Source organism: Oncorhynchus kisutch, unplaced genomic scaffold (assembly GCF_002021735.2).
Source record: "Oncorhynchus kisutch isolate 150728-3 unplaced genomic scaffold, Okis_V2 scaffold3238, whole genome shotgun sequence".
Lineage (NCBI taxonomy): Eukaryota > Metazoa > Chordata > Actinopteri > Salmoniformes > Salmonidae > Oncorhynchus > Oncorhynchus kisutch.
Window position 1 is genome coordinate 487,273 of NW_022265183.1, and position 18,968 is coordinate 506,240.

The 18,968-nt window shown below is 48.5% G+C and overlaps 1 protein-coding gene across 1 annotated transcript in view; it reads left to right on the forward strand.

Moving 5' to 3' along the window:
• Nucleotides 1-14,166, forward strand: part of clec16a (C-type lectin domain containing 16A) — a 95,032-nt gene extending 80,866 nt beyond the window's left edge. The window contains 3 exon segments of the mRNA XM_031820316.1: nt 1,050-1,223; nt 11,371-11,502; nt 13,302-14,166. Of these exon segments, the coding sequence (XP_031676176.1) occupies nt 1,050-1,223; nt 11,371-11,502; nt 13,302-13,909 (914 nt within the window). The 3' untranslated portion in view covers nt 13,910-14,166.
• Nucleotides 14,167-18,968: the final 4,802 nt, after the last annotated feature.

Below are 18,968 nucleotides of genomic sequence, written 5' to 3' on the forward strand. Positions count from 1 at the left end.
GAGGATATCAGCTAGAGAGAGAGAGAGACAGAGGATAGCAGGTAGAGAGAGAGACAGAGGATAGCAGGTAGAGAGAGAGACAGAGGATAGCAGGTAGAGAGAGAGACAGAGGATAGCAGGTAGAGACAGACAGAGGATAGCAGGTAGAGGGAGAGATAGAGGATAGCAGGTAGAGGGAGAGATAGAGGATAGCAGGTAGAGGGAGAGACAGAGGATAGCAGGTAGAGAGAGAGACAGAGGATAGCAGGTAGAGAGAGAGACAGAGGATAGCAGGTAGAGAGAGAGACAGAGGATAGCAGGTAGAGAGAGAGACAGAGGATAGCAGGTAGAGACAGACAGAGGATAGCAGGTAGAGGGAGAGATAGAGGATAGCAGGTAGAGGGAGAGATAGAGGATAGCAGGTAGAGGGAGAGACAGAGGATAGCAGGTAGAGAGAGAGACAGAGGATAGCAGGTAGAGAGAGAGACAGAGGATAGAGAGAGTGACAGGGATAGAGAGAGTGACAGGGAGAGAGAGAGTGACAGGGAGAGAGAGAGTGACAGGGAGAGAGAGAGTGACAGGGAGAGAGAGAGTGACAGGGAGAGAGAGAGTGAGTGACTGGGGAGAGAGAGCGAGTGCCTGGGGAGAGAGAGAGAGTGCCTGGGGAGAGAGAGAGAGTGCCTGGGGAGAGAGAGAGAGTGCCTGGGGAGAGAGAGAGAGTGCCTGGGGAAAGAGAGAGAGTGCCTGGGGAGAGAGAGAGATTGCCTGGGGAGAGAGAGAGATTGCCTGGGGAGAGAGAGAGAGTGCCTGGGGGGGAGAGAGAGTGACTGGGAGAGAGAGCGAGGTGGACGGGGAGAGAGAAAGATTGAGACATACCCGTAGAGAGAGAGATTTGACAGGGAGACACACCCGTAGAGAGAGAGATTTGACAGGGAGACACACCAGGAGAGAGAGACAGGGAGAGAAAGCCACTCAGAGGACACACCTCCCTCTCTACACACCCGGAGAGAGACAGAGAGAGAAAGCCACTCAGAGGACACCTCCCTCTCTAACATCTCTGTGTGTTCCAGCGTTACTAGACCTTCCTGTCCAGCCCAGTTCGTCAGAGGTTCTGGGCTTCGGCCAGACAGGAAACACTGCTGCCGGCGGTCAACTCCCTTTCCGCTTCTACGACCAATCGCGTCGAGCGCCCAACGACCCCACCGCACAGAGATCTGTGTTCGCCTCCGTTGACAAAGTTCCAGGTAATACACACTTCCTGTTACACACCTACTGTACATTCACTTCCTGTTACACACCTATTTCCTGTTACACAACTACCTACTGTACATTCACTTCCCGTTACACACCTACTGTACATTCACTTCCCGTTACACACCTACTGTACATTCACTTCCTGTTACACACCTACTGTACATTCACTTCCTGTTACACACCTACCTACTGTACATTCACTTCCTGTTACACACCTACCTACTGTACATTCACTTCCTGTTACACACGATAATGTACAGAAGCATGTCAGGGGTTCACCTAGGGGTCATGATAGGGGCTGCACCAAATGATAATGTACAGAAGCATGTCAGGGGTTCACCTAGGGGTCATGATAGGGCCTGCACCAAATGATAATGTACAGAAGCATGTCAGGGGTTCACCTAGGGGTCATGATAGGGGCTGCACCAAATGATAATGTACAGAAGCATGTCAGGGGTTCACCTAGGGGTCATGATAGGGGCTGCACCAAATGATAATGTACAGAAGCATGTCAGGGGTTCACCTAGGGGTCATGATAGGGGCTGCACCAAATGATAATGTACAGAAGCATGTCAGGGGTTCACCTAGGGGTCATGATAGGGGCTGCACCAAATGATAATGTACAGAAGCATGTCAGGGGTTCACCTAGGGGTCATGATAGGGGCTGCACCAAATGATAATGTACAGAAGCATGTCAGGGGTTCACCTAGGGGTCATGATAGGGGCTGCACCAAATGATAATGTACAGAAGCATGTCAGGGGTTCACCTAGGGGTCATGATAGGGGCTGCACCAAATGATAATGTACAGAAGCATGTCAGGGGTTCACCTAGGGGTCATGATAGGGGCTGCACCAAATGATAATGTACAGAAGCATGTCAGGGGTTCACCTAGGGGTCATGATAGGGGCTGCACCAAATGATAATGTACAGAAGCATGTCAGGGGTTCACCTAGGGGTCATGATAGGGCCTGCACCAAATGATAATGTACAGAAGCATGTCAGGGGTTCACCTAGGGGTCATGATAGGGGCTGCACCAAATGATAATGTACAGAAGCATGTCAGGGGTTCACCTAGGGGTCATGATAGGGGCTGCACCAAATGATAATGTACAGAAGCATGTCAGGGGTTCACCTAGGGGTCATGATAGGGGCTGCACCAAATGATAATGTACAGAAACATGTCAGGGGTTCACCTAGGGGTCATGATAGGGGCTGCACCAAATGATAATGTACAGAAACATGTCAGGGGTTCACCTAGGGGTCATGATAGGGGCTGCACCAAATGATAATGTACAGAAGCATGTCAGGGGTTCACCTAGGGGTCATGATAGGGGCTGCACCAAATGATAATGTACAGAAACATGTCAGGGGTTCACCTAGGGGTCATGATGTATTAGAATAATTGATTATGTTGTATTAATAGAAGGGGAGGGGCTATAAGACTCCTCCCCCTTACATGTATAGGGTCCTAGACTACAGATTAACTATATATATATATATTATATATTATTATAGAGGTGTAATATTGTTCCAGTGGTTTTCTAGTCTCTCTACCTCTTATAAAGAAACTGTCTGAGAAATGTGTGGCTGTGAAGACAGAACTCTGCAGTAGGTAGGAGCAACTTCCGGCCGCCGTCAGAGATGTCCGCCTCGCTTCGCGTTCCTAGGAAACTATGCAGTTTTTTGTTTTTTTACGTGTTATTTCTTACACTAGTACCCCAGGTCATCTTAGGTTTCATTACATACAGTCGAGAAGAACTACTGAATATAAGATCAGCGTCAACTCACCATCAGTACGACCAAGAATATGTTTTTCGCGACGCGGATCCTGTGTTCTGCCTTACAAACAGGACAACGGAGTGGATCCCATGCATCGACCCAAAAAAACGACTCCGAAAAAGAGGGAAACGAGGCGGTCTTCTGGTCAGACTCCGGAGACGGGCACACCGTGCACCACTCCCTAGCATTCTTCTTGCCAATGTCCAGTCTCTTGACAACCAGGTTGATGAAATCCGAGCAAGGGTAGCATTCCAGAGGGACATCAGAGACTGTAACGTTCTTTGCTTCACGGAAACATGGCTCACTGGAGAGACGCTATCCGAGGCGGTGCAGCCAACGGGTTTCTCCACGCATCGCGCCGACAGAAACAAACATCTTTCTGGTCAGAAGAGGAGCGGGGGGCGTATGCCTTATGGCTAACGAGACATGGTGTGATGAAAGAAACATACAGGAACTCATCCTTCTGTTCACCTGATTTAGAATTCCTCACAATCAAATGTAGACCGCATTATCTACCAAGAGAATTCTCTTCGATTATAATCACAGCCGTGTATATATCCCCCCAAGCAGACACATCGATGGCTCTGAACGAACTTTATTTAACTCTTTGCAAACTGGAAACGATTTATCCGGAGGCTGCATTCATTGTAGCCTCCGGGGGCGGCAGGGGGCGGCAGGGTAGCCTAGCGGCAGGGTAGCCTAGCGGCAGGGTAGCCTAGCGGCAGGGTAGCCTAGTGGTTAGAGCGTTGGACTAGTAACCGGAAGGTTGTGAGTTCAAACCCCCGAGCTGACAAGGTACAAATCTGTCGTTCTGCCCCTGAACAGGCAGTTAACCCACTGTTCCTAGGCCGTCATTGAAAATAAGAATGTGTTCTTAACTGACTTGCCTGGTTAAATAAAGGTAAAATAAAAAAATAAAAGTAGCTGGGGATTTTAACAACACACACACACACACACACACACACACACACACACACACACACACTAAGCAGACACCTCAACGGAAAACTGGAAACCACATATCCTGAGGCTGCAGTTATTGTAGCTGGGGATTTTAACAAGGCTAATCTGAAAACAAGACTCCCTAAATTTTATCAGCATATCGATTGCGCAACCAGGGGTGGAAAGACCTTGGATCATTGTTACTCTAACTTCCGCAACGCATATAAGGCCCTGCCCCGGCCCCCCTTTCGGAAAAGCTGACCACGACTCCATTTTGCTGATCCCTGCCTACAGACAGAAACTAAAACAAGAAGCTCCCACGCTGAGGTCTGTCCAACGCTGGTCCGACCAAGCTGATTCCAAACTCCAAGACTGCTTCCATCACGTGGACTGGGAGATGTTTCGTATTGCGTCAGATAACAATATTGACGAATACGCTGATTCGGTGTGCGAGTTCATTAGAACGTGCGTTGAAGATGTCGTTCCCATAGCAACGATTAAAACATTCCCTAACTAGAAACCGTGGATTGATGGCAGCATTCGCGTGAAACTGAAAGCGCGAACCACTGCTTTTAATCAGGGCAAGGTGTCTGGTAACATGACCGAATACAAACAGTGCAGCTATTCCCTCCGCAAGGCTATCAAACAAGCTAAGCGTCAGTACAGAGACAAAGTAGAATCTCAATTCAACGGCTCAGACACAAGAGGCATGTGGCAGGGTCTACAGTCAATCACGGACTACAGGAAGAAATCCAGCCCAATCACAGACCAGGATGTCTTGCTCCCAGGCAGACTAAATAACTTTTTTGGCCGCTTTGAGGACAATACAGTGCCACGGCCTGCAACGAAAACATGCGGTCTCTCCTTCACTGCAGCCGAGGTGAGTAAGACATTTAAACGTGTTAACCCTCGCAAGGCTGCAGGCCCAGACGGCATCCCCAGCCGCGCTCTCAGAGCATGCGCAGACCAGCTGGCCGGTGTGTTTACGGACATATTCAATCAATCCCTATACCAGTCTGCTGTTCCCACATGCTTTCAAGAGGGCCACCATTTGTTCCTGTTCCCAAGAAAGCTAAGGTAACTGAGCTAAACGACTACCGCCCCGTAGCACTCACTTCCGTCATCATGAAGTGCTTTGAGAGACTAGTCAAGGACCATATCACCTCCACCCTACCTGACACCCTAGACCCACTCCAATTTGCTTACTGCCCAAATAGGTCCACAGACGATGCAATCTCAACCACACTGCCCTAACCCATCTGGACAAGAGGAATACCTATGTGAGAATGCTGTTCATCGACTACAGCTCGGCATTCAACACCATAGTACCCTCCAAGCTTGTCATCAAGCTCGAGACCCTGGGTCTCGACCCCGCCCTGTGCAACTGGGTACTGGACTTCCTGACGGGCCGCCCCCAGGTGGTGAGGGTAGGCAACAACATCTCCTCCCCGCTGATCCTCAACACTGGGGCCCCACAAGGGTGCGTTCTGAGCCCTCTCCTGTACTCCCTGTTCACCCACGACTGCGTGGCCACGCACGCCTCCAACTCAATTAGCAAGTTTGCGGACGACACAACAGTGGTAGGCTTGATTACCAACAACGACGAGACGGCTTACAGGGAGGAGGCGAGGGCCCTCGGAGTGTGGTGTCAGGAAAATAACCTCACACTCAACATCAACAAAACTAAGGAGATGATTGTGGACTTCAGGAAACAGCAGAGGGAACACCCCCCTATCCACATCGATGGAACAGTAGTGGAGAGGGTAGCAAGTTTTAAGTTCCTCGGCATACACATCACAGACAAACTGAATTGGTCCACTCACACAGACAGCATCGTGAAGAAGGCGCAGCAGCGCCTCTTCAACCTCAGGAGGCTGAAGAAATTCGGCTTGTCACCAAAAGCACTCACAAACTTCTACAGATGCACAATCGAGAGCATCCTGGCGGGCTGTATCACCGCCTGGTACGGCAACTGCTCCGCCCTCAACCGTAAGGCTCTCCAGAGGGTAGTGAGGTCTGCACAACGCATCACCGGGGGCAAACTACCTGCCCTCCAGGACACCTACACCACCCGATGTTACAGGAAGGCCATAAAGGTCATCAAGGACATCAACCATCCGAGCCACTGCCTGTTCACCCCGCTATCATCCAGAAGGCGAGGTCAGTACAGGTTCATCAAAGCTGGGACCGAGAGACTGAAAAACAGCTTCTATCTCAAGGCCATCAGACTGTTAAACAGCCACCACTAACATTGAGTGGCTGCTGCCAACACACTGACACTGACTCAACTCCAGCCACTTTAATAATGGGAATTGATGGGAAATGATGTAAATATATCACTAGCCACTTTAAACAATGCTACCTTATATAATGTTACTTACCCTACATTATTCATCTCATATGCATACGTATATACTGTACTCTATATCATCGACTGCATCCTTATGTAATACATGTATCACTAGCCACTTTAACTATGCCACTTTGTTTACATACTCATCTCATATGTTATACTGTACCCGATATCATCTACTGTATCTTGCCTATGCTGCTCTGTACCATCACTCATTCATATATCCTTATGTACATATTCTTTATCCCCTTACACTGTGTATAAGACAGTAGTTTTGGAATTGTTAGTTAGATTACTTGTTGGTTATTACTGCATTGTCGGAACTAGAAGCACAAGCATTTCGCTACACTCGCATTAACATCTGCTAACCATGTGTATGTGACAAATAAAATTCGATTTGATTTGATTTTGAGTGTAAGAGATAAGAGACGAGTCAGACATTCCACTATAAGTCAACTTTATATAGCTGTGTATGCATGGGCTTGGTCTGATGAGTAGAAGGTAATGAGGTATGCAGTGACATCACAAGGGCTGGACTTCGGGTTCTATAAATCAACTTTGGGGTAGTGGACATTTACTGCCTAGGCCTCTCTTGTAAGTTTATATAGCTGTGTAAGCATGGGCTTGGTCTGATGAGTAGAAGGTAATGAGTTATGCAGTGACATCACAAGGGCTGGACTTCGGGTTTAATAAAAGCAACTTGAGACCTTTTTCTATTTTTTGGAACTTACTGGGAAACGTTGCGTTATGTTCCTGTTGTCAACTTCTGTCTTCAATTGCATTTATAAATGAATGAATGATTTACTTAAAGATATTGTCTAAATGCTCATTTCACCAATGAGCCAATGATTGACAAGGAACAAGGAAATGAACCCCAACAAACACACCAGTTGTATATTCAGCTCGAAGAGGTTTAGTGTGTCCTAGAATGGGGTTGGTATCATTTCAGCTTTAACAGAAGGGGTTTAGTGTGTCCTAGAATGGCGTTGGTATCATTTCAGCTTTAACAGAAGGGGTTTAGTGTGTCCTAGAATGGGGTTGGTATCATTTCAGCTTTAACAGATGGGGTTTAGTGTCCTAGAATGGGGTTGGTATCATTTCAGCTGTAACAGAAGGAGTTTAGTGTGTCCTAGAATGGGGTTGGTATCATTTCAGCTTTAACAGATGGGGTTTAGTGTCCTAGAATGGGGTTGGTATCATTTCAGCTGTAACAGAAGGAGTTTAGTGTCCTAGAATGGGGTTGGTATGGGGTTGGTATCATTTCAGCTTTAACAGAAGGGGTTAGTGTCCTAGAATGGGGTTGGTATCATTTCAGCTTTAACAGATGGGGTTTAGTGTCCTAGAATGGGGTTTGTATCATTTCAGCTGTAACAGAAGGAGTTTAGTGTCCTAGAATGGGGTTGGTATGGGGTTGGTATCATTTCAGCTTTAACAGAAGGGGTTTAGTGTCCTAGAATGGGGTTGGTATCATTTCAGCTTTAACAGAAGGGGTTTAGTGTCCTAGAATGGGGTTGGTATCATTTCAGCTTTAACAGAAGGGGTTAGTGTCCTAGAATGGGGTTGGTATCATTTCAGCTTTAACAGAAGGGGGTTAGTGTCCTAGAATGGGGTTGGTATCATTTCAGCTTTAACAGAAGGGGGTTAGTGTCCTAGAATGGGGTTGGTATCATTTCAGCTTTAACAGAAGGGGTTTAGTGTCCTAGAATGGGGTTGGTATCATTTCAGCTTTAACAGAAGGGGTTTAGTGTCCTAGAATGGGGTTGGTATCATTTCAGCTGTAACAGAAGGGGTTTAGTGTCCTAGAATGAGGTTGGTTTCTATGTAACTAAGTGGTGGTATTTCCTCTTAATCTGTGTAGGCTGAACAGTGTATTCAGACTCCTTCTCCACATCTTGTTACGTTACAGCCTTATTCTAAAATGGATTCAATCGTTTTTTCCCCCTCATCAACCTACACACAATACCCCGTAATGACATCCCAATACCCCATAATGGCATCCCAATACCCCATAATGACATCCCAATACCCCATAATGACATCGCAATACCCCATAATGACATCACAATACCCCATAATGACATCACAATACCCCATAATCACATCCCAATACCCCATAATGACATCGCAATACCCCATAATGACATCACAATACCCCATAATGACATCACAATACCCCATAATGACATCCCAATACCCCATAATGACATCCCAATACCCCATAATGACATCCCAATACCCCATAATGACATCCCAATACCCCGTAATGACATCCCAATACCCCGTAATGACATCACAATACCCCGTAATGACATCCCAATACCCCGTAATGACATCCCAATACCCCGTAATGACATCCCAATACCCCATAATGACATCCCAATACCCCATAATGACATCCCAATACCCCATAATGACATCACAATACCCCATAATGACATCCCAATACCCCATAATGACATCCCAATACCCCATAATGACATCACAATACCCCGTAATGACATCACAATACCCCATAATGACATCACAATACCCCATAATGATGAAGGAAAAAACATTTATTTTTTGCAAATGTATAATAAATAAAAAATATCTGAAATATCACAGTTATATATTCAGACCCTTCAACAAAGTACTCAGTACTTTGTTGAAGCACCTTGGGCAGCGATTACAGCCTTGCGTCATCTTGGGTTTCACCCTACAAGCTTGGCACACCTGTATTTGGGGAGTTTCTCCCATTCTTCTCTGCAGATCCTCTCAAGCTCTGTCAGGTTGGATGGGGTGCTTCGCTGCACGGCTATTCTCAAGTCTCTCCAGAGATGTTCGAACAGGTTAAAGTCCGGACTCTGGCTGAGTCATTCATGGACATTTAGAGACTTGTTCCGAAGCCACTCCTGCGTTGTCTTGGCTGTGTGCTACGCCCCAGTCTGATATCCTGAGGGCTCTGGAACAGGTTTTCATCAAGGATCTCTCTGTACTTTGCTCCGTTCATCTTTCCCTCGATCCTGACTAGTCTCCCAGTCCCTGCCGCTGAAAAAACATCCCCACAGCATGATGCTGCCACCACCATGCTTCACCATAGGGATGGTGCCAGGTTTCCTCCAGACATGATGCTGCCACCACCATGCTTCACCGTAGGGATGGTGCCAGGTTTCCTCCAGACATGATGCTGCCACCACCATGCTTCACCGTAGGGATGGTGCCAGGTTTCCTCCAGACATGATGCTGCCACCACCATGCTTCACCGTAGGGATGGTACCAGGTTTCCTCCAGACATGATGCTGCCACCACCATGCTTCACCGTAGGGATGGTGCCAGGTTTCCTCCAGACATGATGCTGCCACCACCATGCTTCACCGTAGGGATGGTGCCAGGTTTCCTCCAGACATGATGCTGCCACCACCATGCTTCACCGTAGGGATGGTACCAGGTTTCCTCCAGACATGATGCTGCCACCACCATGCTTCACCGTAGGGATGGTGCCAGGTTTCCTCCAGACATGATGCTGCCACCACCATGCTTCACCGTAGGGATGGTACCAGGTTTCCTCCAGACATGATGCTGCCACCACCATGCTTCACCGTAGGGATGGTGCCAGGTTTCCTCCAGACATGATGCTGCCACCACCATGCTTCACCGTAGGGATGGTGCCAGGTTTCCTCCAGACATGATGCTGCCACCACCATGCTTCACCGTAGGGATGGTGACAGATTTCCTCCAGACATGATGCTGCCACCACCATGTTTCACCATAGGGATGGTACCAGGTTTCCTCCAGACATGATGCTGCCACCACCATGCTTCACCGTAGGGATGGTGCCAGGTTTCCTCCAGACATGACGCTTGGCATTCAGGCCACAGAGTTCAATCTTGCCTTTCCAAATCCTGTCCAATCAATTGAATTTACCACAGGTGGACTCCAATCAAGTTGTAGAAACATCTCAAGGATGATCAATGGAAACAGGAAGCACCTGAGTTCAATTTCGAGTCTGATCGCAAAGGGTCTGAATACTTATGTAAAACAGCTATTTCTGTGTTTTTTTTTTTATACATTTCCAAACATTTCAACAACAAAAAAAACCTGTTTTATTTAATCGATTTCAGAATAAAGCTGGGTGTAACACACACACTGGGTAATGTCGTTCTGTAGGTTGGATGTTTAGTGTCTAGCACACACACACAGAGAGAGAGAGAGAGAGACTGTTTAGTGTCTAGCACCCAGAGAGAGAGAGACTGTTTAGTGTCTGGCACCCAGAGAGAGAGAGACTGTTTAGTGTCTAGCACCCAGAGAGAGACTGGGACAGAGCCAGAGAGGGAGGGAGAGAGAGAGACTGGGAGAGAGAGAGATTGACTGGTAGAGTGAGACAGACAGAGACAGAGAGACTTAAGTGTCTAGCACCCAGAGAGAGAGAGAGAGACTGGGAGAGGGAGAGATACTGGGACAGAGACAGAGAGACGGGGACAGAGACAGAGAGACTGGGACAGAGACTGGGACAGAGGCAGGGACAGAGGCAGAGAGACTGGGACAGAGGCAGAGAGACTGGGACAGAGGCAGAGAGACTGGGACAGAGAGACTTAAGTGTCTAGCACCCAGAGAGAGAGAGACTGGGAGAGGGAGAGAGAGATACTGGGACAGAGAGACTGGGACAGAGACAGAGAGACTGGGACAGAGCTACTGGGACAGAGACAGAGAGACTGGGACAGAGCGACTGGGACAGAGACAGAGAGACTGGGACAGAGACAGAGACAGAGACTGGGACAGAGACAGAGAGACTGGGACAGAGAGACTGGGACAGAGACAGAGAGACTGGGACAGAGAGACTGGGACAGAGAGACTGGGACAGAGGCAGAGAGACTGGGACAGAGGCAGAGAGACTGGGACAGAGACAGAGAGACTTAAGTGTCTAGCACTCAGTAATGTGTTGTTCTGTTTACCTCAGTGTGTACTGCATCCGTGTGTTTATTGACATACCAACTCAATCTAATTGTTATTTAGATTTTTTTTTACATAATTACACGTACGTGTGTGTGTGTGTGTGTGTGTGTGTGTGTGTGTTGTATTGCAGGGTTTGCGGTGGCCCACTGTGTATCTCAGCACAGCCCGTCCCCCCTCTCCTCCCCCTCCCCACCCTCCTCAGGCAGCACCGGACGATGTGACTCTGTTACAGCCAGTACGATATCAGCCAACAGCCCTACAGGTAACACACACACACACCAGTACAATATGTGCTAGGCTTTGATAACAGTTGTCTCTAGCTACCGTTAGCTCTAGATGCTAGGCTTAGATAGCAGTCGTCAGCTCTAGATGCTAGGCTTAGATAGCAGTCGTATGTAGCTACCGTTAGCTCTAGATGCTAGGCTTAGATAGCAGTCGTCAGCTCTAGATGCTAGGCTTATATAACAGTTGTCTTTAGCTAGATGCTAGAGCTAACAATACCTAAAGACAACTGTTATCTTTGTTGTTTGCTCTAGATTCTAGGCTTAGATAGTAGCTCTCATTAGCTCTAGATGCTAGGCTTAGATAAGTTGTCTGTAGATATTGTTAGCTCTAGATGCTAGGCTTAGATAGTAGCTATCGTTAGCTCTAGATGCTAGACTTAGATAGTAGCTATCGTTAGCTCTAGATGCTAGACTTAGACAGCAGTTGTCTGTAGCGATCGTTAGCTCTAGATGCTAGGCTTAGCAGCTGTCTGTAGCGATCGTTAGCTCTAGATGCTAGGCTTAGATAGCAGTTGTCTGATATCTTCAATGATCATTTGCTGCTATCTAAGCCTAGCATCTAGCGATAACGATCGCTACAGACAACTGCTATATTAGCCTAGCATCTAGAGCAAAATATAGCTACAGACAACTGCTATATTAGCCTAGCATCTAGAGCAAACGATAGCTACAGATAGCTCGATGCTAGGCTTAGATAGCAGTTGTCTGTAGCGATCGTTAGCTCTAGATGCTAGGCTTAGATAGCAGTTGTCTGTAGCGATCGTTAGCTCTAGATGCTAGGCTTAGATAGCAGTTGTCTGTAGCTATCGTTAGCTCTAGATGCTAGGCTTAGATAGCAGTTGTCTGTAGCTATCGTTAGCTCTAGATGCTAGGCTAATATAGCAGTTGTCTGTAGCTATCGTTAGCTCTGGATGCTAGGCTTAGATAGTGGCGATTGTTAGCTCTAGATGCTAGGCTTAGATAGCAGTTGTCTGTAGCTATCGTTAGCTCTAGATGCTAGGCTTAGAAGTTGTCTAGCTATCGTTAGCTCTAGATGCTAGGCTTAGATAGCAGTTGTCTGTAGCTATCGTTAGCGCTAGATGCTAGGCTAATATAGCAGTTGTCTGTAGCTATCGTTAGCTCTCGATGCTAGGCTTAGATAGCAGTTGTCTGTAGCTATCGTTAGCTCTCGATGCTAGGCTTAGAAGTTGTCTGTAGCTATCGTTAGCTCTAGATGCTAGGCTTAGATAGCAGTTGTCTGTATCTATCATTAGCTCTAGATGCTAGGCTAATATAGCAGTCGTCTGTAGCTATCGTTAGTTCTGGATGCTAGGCTTAGATAGCAGTTGTCTGTTGTGATCGTTAGCTCTAGATGCTAGGCTTAGATAGCAGTCGTCTGTAGCTATCGTCTGTAGCTATGCTAGGCTTAGATAGCAGTTGTCTGTAGCTCTAGATGCTAGCTCTAGATGCTAGGCTTAGATAGTGGCGATTGTTAGCTCTAGATGCTAGGCTTAGATAGCAGTTGTCTGTAGCTATCGTTAGCTCTAGATGCTAGGCTTAGAAGTTGTCTGTAGCTATCGTTAGCTCTAGATGCTAGGCTAATATAGCAGTTGTCTGTAGCTATTGTTAGCTCTAGATGCTAGGCTTAGATAGCAGTCGTCTGTATCGATCGTTAGCTATAGATGCTAGGCTTAGATAGCAGTTGTCTGTAGCGATCGTTAGCTCTAGATGCTAGGCTTAGATAGCAGTTGTCTGTAGCTAACCGGTTGAGCTAACATTAACCCCTCTTCCTCCTCAGATGAGGAGACGTTCTTGGAGCACACCCCTCCTTCGTCCTCCGGTGGAGAGGGAGGAGGAAGAGGAGGAGAGTTAACCGGTTCTTGTTCCCCTGTCCCGTCTGTCCTGGCCCCCAGCCTCACCCCTGCCTCCCAGCCTAACATCTCTCTACTGACAGACGACAACACAGACTCTCTGAGCGTCGAGTCACTGACCCTGCTACCCCCGGCTGACCACCTGCACGCACTCGGCTCACACACACACCTCGGCACTGATACGGCTATCAGAGAGGAGGAGGAGGAGGAGGAGGAGGAGGAGGGGCTAGAGAAGAGAGAAGGGAAGGAGCCAACGGAGGAAGTGGAAGGGTCAGCGATGGAGGAAGAGGAAGAGGAGGAGGAGGAGACTGAAACCGAAACAACAATTCAAGAGACAGCTGAAGCAGAGATGGGAACGCCCACTGAGCAAGACACGCCCCTAGAGGCAGAGGGAGACACACCCCTTTCTTCTGAGGGAGACACACCCCTTTCAGCTGCATCAGAAGGGGAGGAGACTGGTCAGGACACACCCACGGGAGAGGAAGCAGAGAAAGACACACCTCCGAAAGAGGACACGCCTACAGAAACACCCTGATTAGAGGACAAACCCACCCTGATTAAAGAGGACACACCCACACCCTGTGTGATAGGATAGGAGAGTAGTCCCGCCTCTCTAAAATCACCCCTCCCTTTCCAGTTGTTTTGACCAGCTCTCTGGCTCCTCCCACTAGATTCACCAGCCTGCTCGCGCATGGCTAACGACCAGAGGAGTGTGGATCCCCGTCTCTGTCTCTCACACAGCAGTAGAGAGCAGATCCCTGTCTCTGTCTCTCACACAGCAGTAGAGAGCAGATCCCTGTCTCTGTCTCTCACACAGCAGTAGAGAGCAGATCCCTGTCTCTGTCTCTCACACAGCAGTAGAGGGCAGATCCCTGTCTCTGTCTCTCACACAGCAGTAGAGAGCAGATCCCTGTCTCTGTCTCTCACACAGCAGTAGAGGGCAGATCCCTGTCTCTGTCTCTCACACAGCAGTAGAGAGCAGATCCCTGTCTCTCACACAGCAGTAGAGAGCAGATCCCTGTCTCTCACACAGCAGTAGAGAGCAGATCCCCGTCTCTGTCTCTCACACAGCAGTAGAGAGCAGATCCCTGTCTCTGTCTCTCACACAGCAGTAGAGAGCAGATCCTGTCTCTCACACAGCAGTAGAGGGCAGATCCCTGTCTCTGTCTCTCACACAGCAGTAGAGAGCAGATCCCTGTCTCTGTCTCTCACACAGCAGTAGAGAGCAGATCCCTGTCTCTGTCTCTCACACAGCAGTAGAGAGCAGATCCCTGTCTCTCACACAGATCCCTGTCTCTCACACAGCAGTAGAGAGCAGATCCCTGTCTCTGTCTCTCACACAGCAGTAGAGGGAGCAGATCCCTGTCTCTGTCTCTCACACAGCAGTAGAGAGCAGATCCCTGTCTCTCACACAGCAGTAGAGGGAGCAGATCCCTGTCTCTGTCTCTCACACAGCAGTAGAGGGAGCAGATCCCTGTCTCTGTCTCTCACACAGCAGTAGAGGGAGCAGATCCCTGTCTCTGTCTCTCACACAGCAGTAGAGGGAGCAGATCCCTGTCTCTGTCTCTCACACAGCAGTAGAGGGAGCAGATCCCTGTCTCTGTCTCTCACACAGCAGTAGAGGGAGCAGATCCCTGTCTCTGTCTCTCACACAGCAGTAGAGAGCAGATCCCTGTCTCTCACACAGCAGTAGAGAGCAGATCCCTGTCTCTCACACAGCAGTAGAGGGAGCAGATCCCTGTCTCTCACACAGCAGTAGAGAGCAGATCCCTGTCTCTCACACAGCAGTAGAGGGCAGATCCCTGTCTCTCACACAGCAGTAGAGGGCAGATCCCTGTCTCTCACACAGCAGTAGAGAGCAGATCCCTGTCTCTGTCTCTCACACAGCAGTAGAGAGCAGATCCCTGTCTCTGTCTCTCACACAGCAGTAGAGAGCAGATCCCTGTCTCTGTCTCTCACACAGCAGTAGAGAGCAGATCCCTGTCTCTGTCTCTCACACAGCAGTAGAGGGAGCAGATCCCTGTCTCTGTCTCTCACACAGCAGTAGAGAGCAGATCCCTGTCTCTGTCTCTCACACAGCAGTAGAGAGCAGATCCCTGTCTCTGTCTCTCACACAGCAGCAGTAGAGAGCAGATCCCTGTCTCTGTCTCTCACACAGCAGTAGAGGGAGCAGATCCCTGTCTCTCACACAGCAGTAGAGAGCAGATCCCTGTCTCTCACACAGCAGTAGAGAGCAGATCCCTGTCTCTCACACAGCAGTAGAGGGAGCAGATCCCTGTCTCTCACACAGCAGTAGAGAGCAGATCCCTGTCTCTGTCTCTCACACAGCAGTAGAGGGAGCAGATCTCTGTCTCTCACACAGCAGTAGAGGGCAGATCCCTGTCTCTCACACAGCAGTAGAGAGCAGATCCCTGTCTCTCACACAGCAGTAGAGGGCAGATCCCTGTCTCTCACACAGCAGTAGAGAGCAGATCCCTGTCTCTGTCTCTCACACAGCAGTAGAGGGCAGATCCCTGTCTCTCACACAGATCCCTGTCTCTCTCACGCAGCAGTAGAGAGCAGATCCCTGTCTCTCACGCAGCAGTAGAGAGCAGATCCCTGTCTCTGTCTCTCACACAGCAGTAGAGAGCAGATCCCTGTCTCTGTCTCTCACACAGCAGTAGAGAGCAGATCCCTGTCTCTCACACAGCAGTAGAGAGCAGATCCCTGTCTCTGTCTCTCACGCAGCAGTAGAGAGCAGATCCCTGTCTCTCACACAGATCCCTGTCTCTCTCACGCAGCAGTAGAGAGCAGATCCCTGTCTCTCACACAGATCCCTGTCTCTCACACAGCAGTAGAGAGAGAGGAGTGTTCCTGCTCCAGCAGTTTCTGTTGCTTTATAAAAGAGCTTTGACTCTCAACATTTCATTGTTCTACTGCACAAAGACTCTCTCATAAAGGCCTGGAGACGCATTACAACACAGACATGTAATCAGTAATAAATAGACAAACAGATCAATAAGTTGTGATTCTGTTTAACGAATGGAGCAAAGATCACACTGAAACTATGTTGTCCTCCCTCCATCTCCCCTGCTTTTTCTCTCGCTCTCACTCTCTCTCCCTCCCCCTCTCTCTCCCTCCCTCTCTCTCTCTCTCCCTCCCCCTCTCTCTCCCTCCCCCTCTCTCTCCCTCTCCCTCTCTCTCCCTCCCCCTCTCTCTCTCTCTCCCCTCCCTCTCTCTCTCTCTCTCCCTCCCCCTCCTTCTCTCTCCCTCCCCTCCTTCTCTCTCCCTCCCCCCTCCTTCTCTCTCCCTCCCCTCTCTCTCCCTCCCCCTCTCTCTCTCCCCCTCCTTCTCTCTCCCCCTCCTTCTCTCTCCCTCCCCCTCCCTCTCCCTCTCTCCCCCTCCCTCTCTCTCCATCCCCCCTCCTTCTCTCTCCCTCCCCCCTCCTTCTCTCTCCCTCTCTCCCCCTCCCTCTCTCTCCCTCCCCCTCCCTCTCTCAGCCTATAGTGTAAATATGCTCTCAGCCTTAGTAAAGTCTGGCTCTAGTGTTTCAGTAAGTTTGTATGCTCTCCCCCTCCCTCTCTCTCTCCCTCCCCCTCCTTCTCTCTCTCTCTCCCCCTCCCTCTCTCTCCCTCCCCCCCTCCTTCTCTCTCTCCCTCCCTCCCTCTCTCTCCCTCCCCCCTCCTTCTCTCTCTCCCTCCCTCCCTCTCTCTCCCTCCCCTCCCTCTCTCAGCCTATAGTGTAAATATGCTCTCAGCCTTAGTAAAGTCTGGCTCTAGTGTTTCAGTAAGTTTGTATGCTCTGTAAATGCTATCAGCTTTTAAACCTGTAATTAATGTTAAATTACCAACAAAGAAATGAATTAAACATCTGTAATAAATGATTCTACTGACTTGGACCTGTTGTACTGTGGTGTGTTAAACCTGTAGTACTGTGGTGTGTTAGGTAGTACTGTGGTGTGTTAGGTAGTACTGTGGTGTGTTAGGTAGTACCGTGGTGTGTTAAACCTGTAGTACTGTGGTGTGTTAGGTAGTACTGTGGTGTGTTAGGTAGTACTGTGGTGTGTTAGGTAGTACTGTGGTGTGTTAAACCTGTACTACTGTGGTGTGTTAGGTAGTACTGTGGTGTGTTAGGTAGTACTGTGGTGTGTTAAACCTGTAGTACTGTGGTGTGTTAGGTAGTACCGTGGTGTGTTAAACCGGTAGTACTGTGGTGTGTTAGGTAGTACTGTGGTGTGTTAGGTAGTACTGTGGTGTGTTAAACCTGTAGTACTGTGGTGTGTTAGGTAGTACTGTGGTGTGTTAGGTAGTACTGTGGTGTGTTAGGTAGTACTGTGGTGTGTTAGGTAGTACTGTGGTGTGTTAAACCGGTAGTACTGTGGTGTGTTAGGTAGTACTGTGGTGTGTTAAACCTGTAGTACTGTGGTGTGTTAGGTAGTACTGTGGTGTGTTAGGTAGTACTGTGGTGTGTTAAACCTGTAGTACTGTGGTGTGTTAGGTAGTACTGTGGTGTGTTAAACCGGTAGTACTGTGGTGTGTTAAACCGGTAGTACTGTGGTGTGTTAAACCTGTAGTACTGTGGTGTGTTAGGTAGTACTGTGGTGTGTTAGGTTGTACTGTGGTGTGTTAGACCTGTAGTACTGTGGTGTGTTAGGTAGTACTGTGGTGTGTTAAACCTGCTGTACTGTGGTGTGTTAGGTAGTACTGTGGTGTGTTAGGTTGTACTGTGGTGTGTTAAACCTGTAGTACTGTGGTGTGTTAGGTAGTACTGTGGTGTGTTAAACCTGCTGTACTGTGGTGTGTTAGGTAGTACTGTGGTGTGTTAGGTAGTACTGTGGTGTGTTAGGTTGTACTGTGGTGTGTTAGGTAGTACTGTGGTGTGTTAGGTAGTACTGTGGTGTGTTAGGTAGTACTGTGGTGTGTTAAACAGGTAGTACTGTGGTGTGTTAGGTAGTACTGTGGTGTGTTAAACCGGTAGTACTGTGGTGTGTTAAACCGGTAGTACTGTGGTGTGTTAAACCGGTAGTACTGTGGTGTGTTAAACCTGTAGTACTGTGGTGTGTTAGGTAGTACTGTGGTGTGTTAGGTAGTACTGTGGTGTGTTAAACCTGTAGTACTGTGGTGTGTTAGGTAGTACTGTGGTGTGTTAAACCTGTAGTACTGTGGTGTGTTAAACCGGTAGTACTGTGGTGTGTTAGGTAGTACTGTGGTGTGTTAAACCTGTAGTACTGTGGTGTGTTAGGTAGTACTGTGGTGTGTTAGGTTGTACTGTGGTGTGTTAGACCTGTAGTACTGTGGTGTGTTAGGTAGTACTGTGGTGTGTTAGGTTGTACTGTGGTGTGTTAAACCTGTAGTACTGTGGTGTGTTAGGTAGTACTGTGGTGTGTTAAACCTGCTGTACTGTGGTGTGTTAGGTAGTACTGTGGTGTGTTAGGTAGTACTGTGGTGTGTTAGGTAGTACTGTGGTGTGTTAGGTAGTACTGTGGTGTGTTAGGTTGTACTGTGGTGTGTTAGGTAGTACTGTGGTGTGTTAGGTAGTACTGTGGTGTGTTAAACAGGTAGTACTGTGGTGTGTTAGGTAGTACTGTGGTGTGTTAACAGGTAGTACTGTGGTGT